We start from the raw sequence: 2,345 nt of genomic DNA on the forward strand, positions 1-2,345 counted from the left end.
GACTTGAGAATTTCAGTTTAATTTATTTACAGTAGATTTTATGCCCAAGACCTTAATATGGATGTACCCCTTAGTCATGCCAAACTATGTCAATTTATGTCTTCCTTATTTTCTACTATTTCTACTATCAAGTATTATAGGGTCTCCGTGACAGAAAATGCACTAATTGGACTAATAAGTTTTATCATCATAAGGATATATGCCAACAAATAATTTCACAATAATGCAATCAAGATGGCGGCCTTTAATATTACAGCATTACACATTGAATAAAATTTAGACAAATAAGTCTTTAATTATTTGGGTTGGGCATTTGAATAAATAGAGAGATAGGTCTAGGCACCAACTCATGAAGTAGTGCATTTCATATGCTCTTGATATCTTCTCCGCCAGCGATCAACGAGGATATCTTCTGATAATAATCGATGAAACTTTCTTCGAAGTCTTTGTTTTGCACAATATTATTCTTCCACTGCTCAAACTCTTCCAAGACCTTCAGGATCGTTCTCCCACTATCATCGAGCAGCAGTTTTTCGTGGTTGCGGATCATTGAGGTCAACACAAACCGTCCATCAGACCCAGACACGAAGTAATGTCGCAAGTCATGTGGGACTTTCTTTCCACTACGTTTGATTAAGTCTGATAAATCTTGGGCCTCCTTACTTTTTCTTTTTATTAATTCTCCAATGCGACACAACTCTATGTCAACATCTTTCATGTCCTTTATGCACGGATCATTAATCACAATCTTTGCTTTCTTAACAAATTCGTCGATCCATTCTTGGTTGTTGCTTCCATAGTAGAAAGTGTAAGTGCATTCCTGATTTTTTCGAACAATTAATATCAATGCGTCAAAGCTCAGATTTTACCTAAATGCACATTGTGATATATATATATATATATATATATATATATATATGAACTGATGGGTGCTTTTGTCACCCAAGACATCAGATTTAATACATGATGGATGCACAAGCAGTTAGAGTCGTGGAAATAAAACTATACCGCCGGTCCTTTTCCATGATCGGGTACTACTGACGACGGATGCTTTTGCGACTTTTTTTGTTGGCAATGGATAACATATTTACCGAGGCGAATCGAGGAATTCCATAGCTGAAACATGGTCAATGCATTTGGGTCTTCAATCTGTTGCGATATTGACAATTGTCAGATATGATGAAGTGAACAAGTTTCTGACAAAATTGAAAAAGAGATCAAGTACAGCAGCGCATGCAATACAGTCCGAAATCCTCTCCATCAAAGCAAAAACATCTCTCAAAAACAATTTGAAAAAGAAACAAAGTAAGTATTGAATCGGCTTATGAATTAATTGATCTAAATCAGTTCTGTAAGCAATTAAAAAAATATAATATAAAATTGATCCTTTAAAAGCTAACCAGTTTGCTCGTAGAAGCATCGGTAAGACTAGACCGCAGATTATTGTCAGCGAAAATCAGCTCCCTGAAAGCTTTGAAGATTTCCTTGGGTGTTTCTGGAAATTCCTCCCAAATCTGCATCTTTCGTAAGTTGAGGGTGATGCTGGGTTTTTCAGCCAACAGCAGTAGTTCCGATAAAACGAACACCTTATCCTGGAATATTATTATTAAATATTAATGCCAATGTAATTAATTAATTACTATATTTTACAAACATAATTGGGAAGGCAATTAATTAAAAAGTTAAATTGACCAATATATAATCTACTCAACCACAAATAAAAAAGGTCAAAAACTTTAAAATAAATAAAAGCACCGAATATTAAGATCGATATATATATACAAACATAATTGGGAAGGCAATATTTAATTAAAATGGTATCGTGCAATCTGATTTCTTGGGCTCAAAATCATGTGCAATTATGTAAAGAGAAATGATACTTGCAGTCGTGAGTCTGCAAGAGCCGCGTAATCACTTTAAAAAAATAAATAAATAAAAGATCTACATGACAAAAATTAATGTTTTAATAATTGATCACATTTTTTTTCAAATAGATTGTATACTGCTTACACACTTCACTTACTCTTATTTGAAATAATTACCATATTTGTGAAAAGTTGCTTCATTGTACACAAAAGGGGGCTGAAGACGTTCGCTTTGGACAGCTTTTCCTCCAGCTTTTGAAGATATTCCTGAGATATATACACACTCATGATATATATATATATATATATATATATATATATATATAGGATCGAAGAAATTTGAAAACAAAAGACTTATAACATAACATATATTTTATATATATATATATATATATATATATATATATACCAGCAAAGCAGTGTCAAACATATGGACCGCATGCTCAATAATGTTTTCCTTGACAACCAAAAGATGATCAC

General features: G+C 33.0%; 1 protein-coding gene across 1 annotated transcript; it reads right to left on the minus strand.

The window, feature by feature from the left end:
- Positions 1-212: 212 nt before the first annotated feature.
- LOC121242584 lies at positions 213-2,129 on the minus strand. The gene is made up of 3 exons (XM_041140484.1): positions 2,043-2,129; positions 1,401-1,592; positions 213-820 (listed from the first exon to the last, which is right to left on the minus strand). The coding sequence occupies exons 1-3, from the start codon at positions 2,064-2,066 to the stop codon at positions 365-367; spliced, it is 672 nt and encodes a 223-aa protein (XP_040996418.1). The 5' UTR covers positions 2,067-2,129; the 3' UTR covers positions 213-364.
- Positions 2,130-2,345: the final 216 nt, after the last annotated feature.

This window comes from Juglans microcarpa x Juglans regia, chromosome 8D (genome assembly GCF_004785595.1).
Source record: "Juglans microcarpa x Juglans regia isolate MS1-56 chromosome 8D, Jm3101_v1.0, whole genome shotgun sequence".
Taxonomy (NCBI): domain Eukaryota; kingdom Viridiplantae; phylum Streptophyta; class Magnoliopsida; order Fagales; family Juglandaceae; genus Juglans; species Juglans microcarpa x Juglans regia.

Bases quoted from the DNA above. Each gene is read 5' to 3' on its own strand.
- LOC121242584 (XM_041140484.1), bottom strand. From the start codon at position 2,066: ATGAAGCAACTTTTCACAAATATG. The intron at 1,593-2,042 runs GTAATTATTTCA...ATAATATTCCAG, and splicing joins AGCAACTTTTCACAAATATG to GATAAGGTGTTCGTTTTATC. The intron at 821-1,400 runs GTTAGCTTTTAA...CGAAAAAATCAG, and splicing joins ATGCTTCTACGAGCAAACTG to GAATGCACTTACACTTTCTA.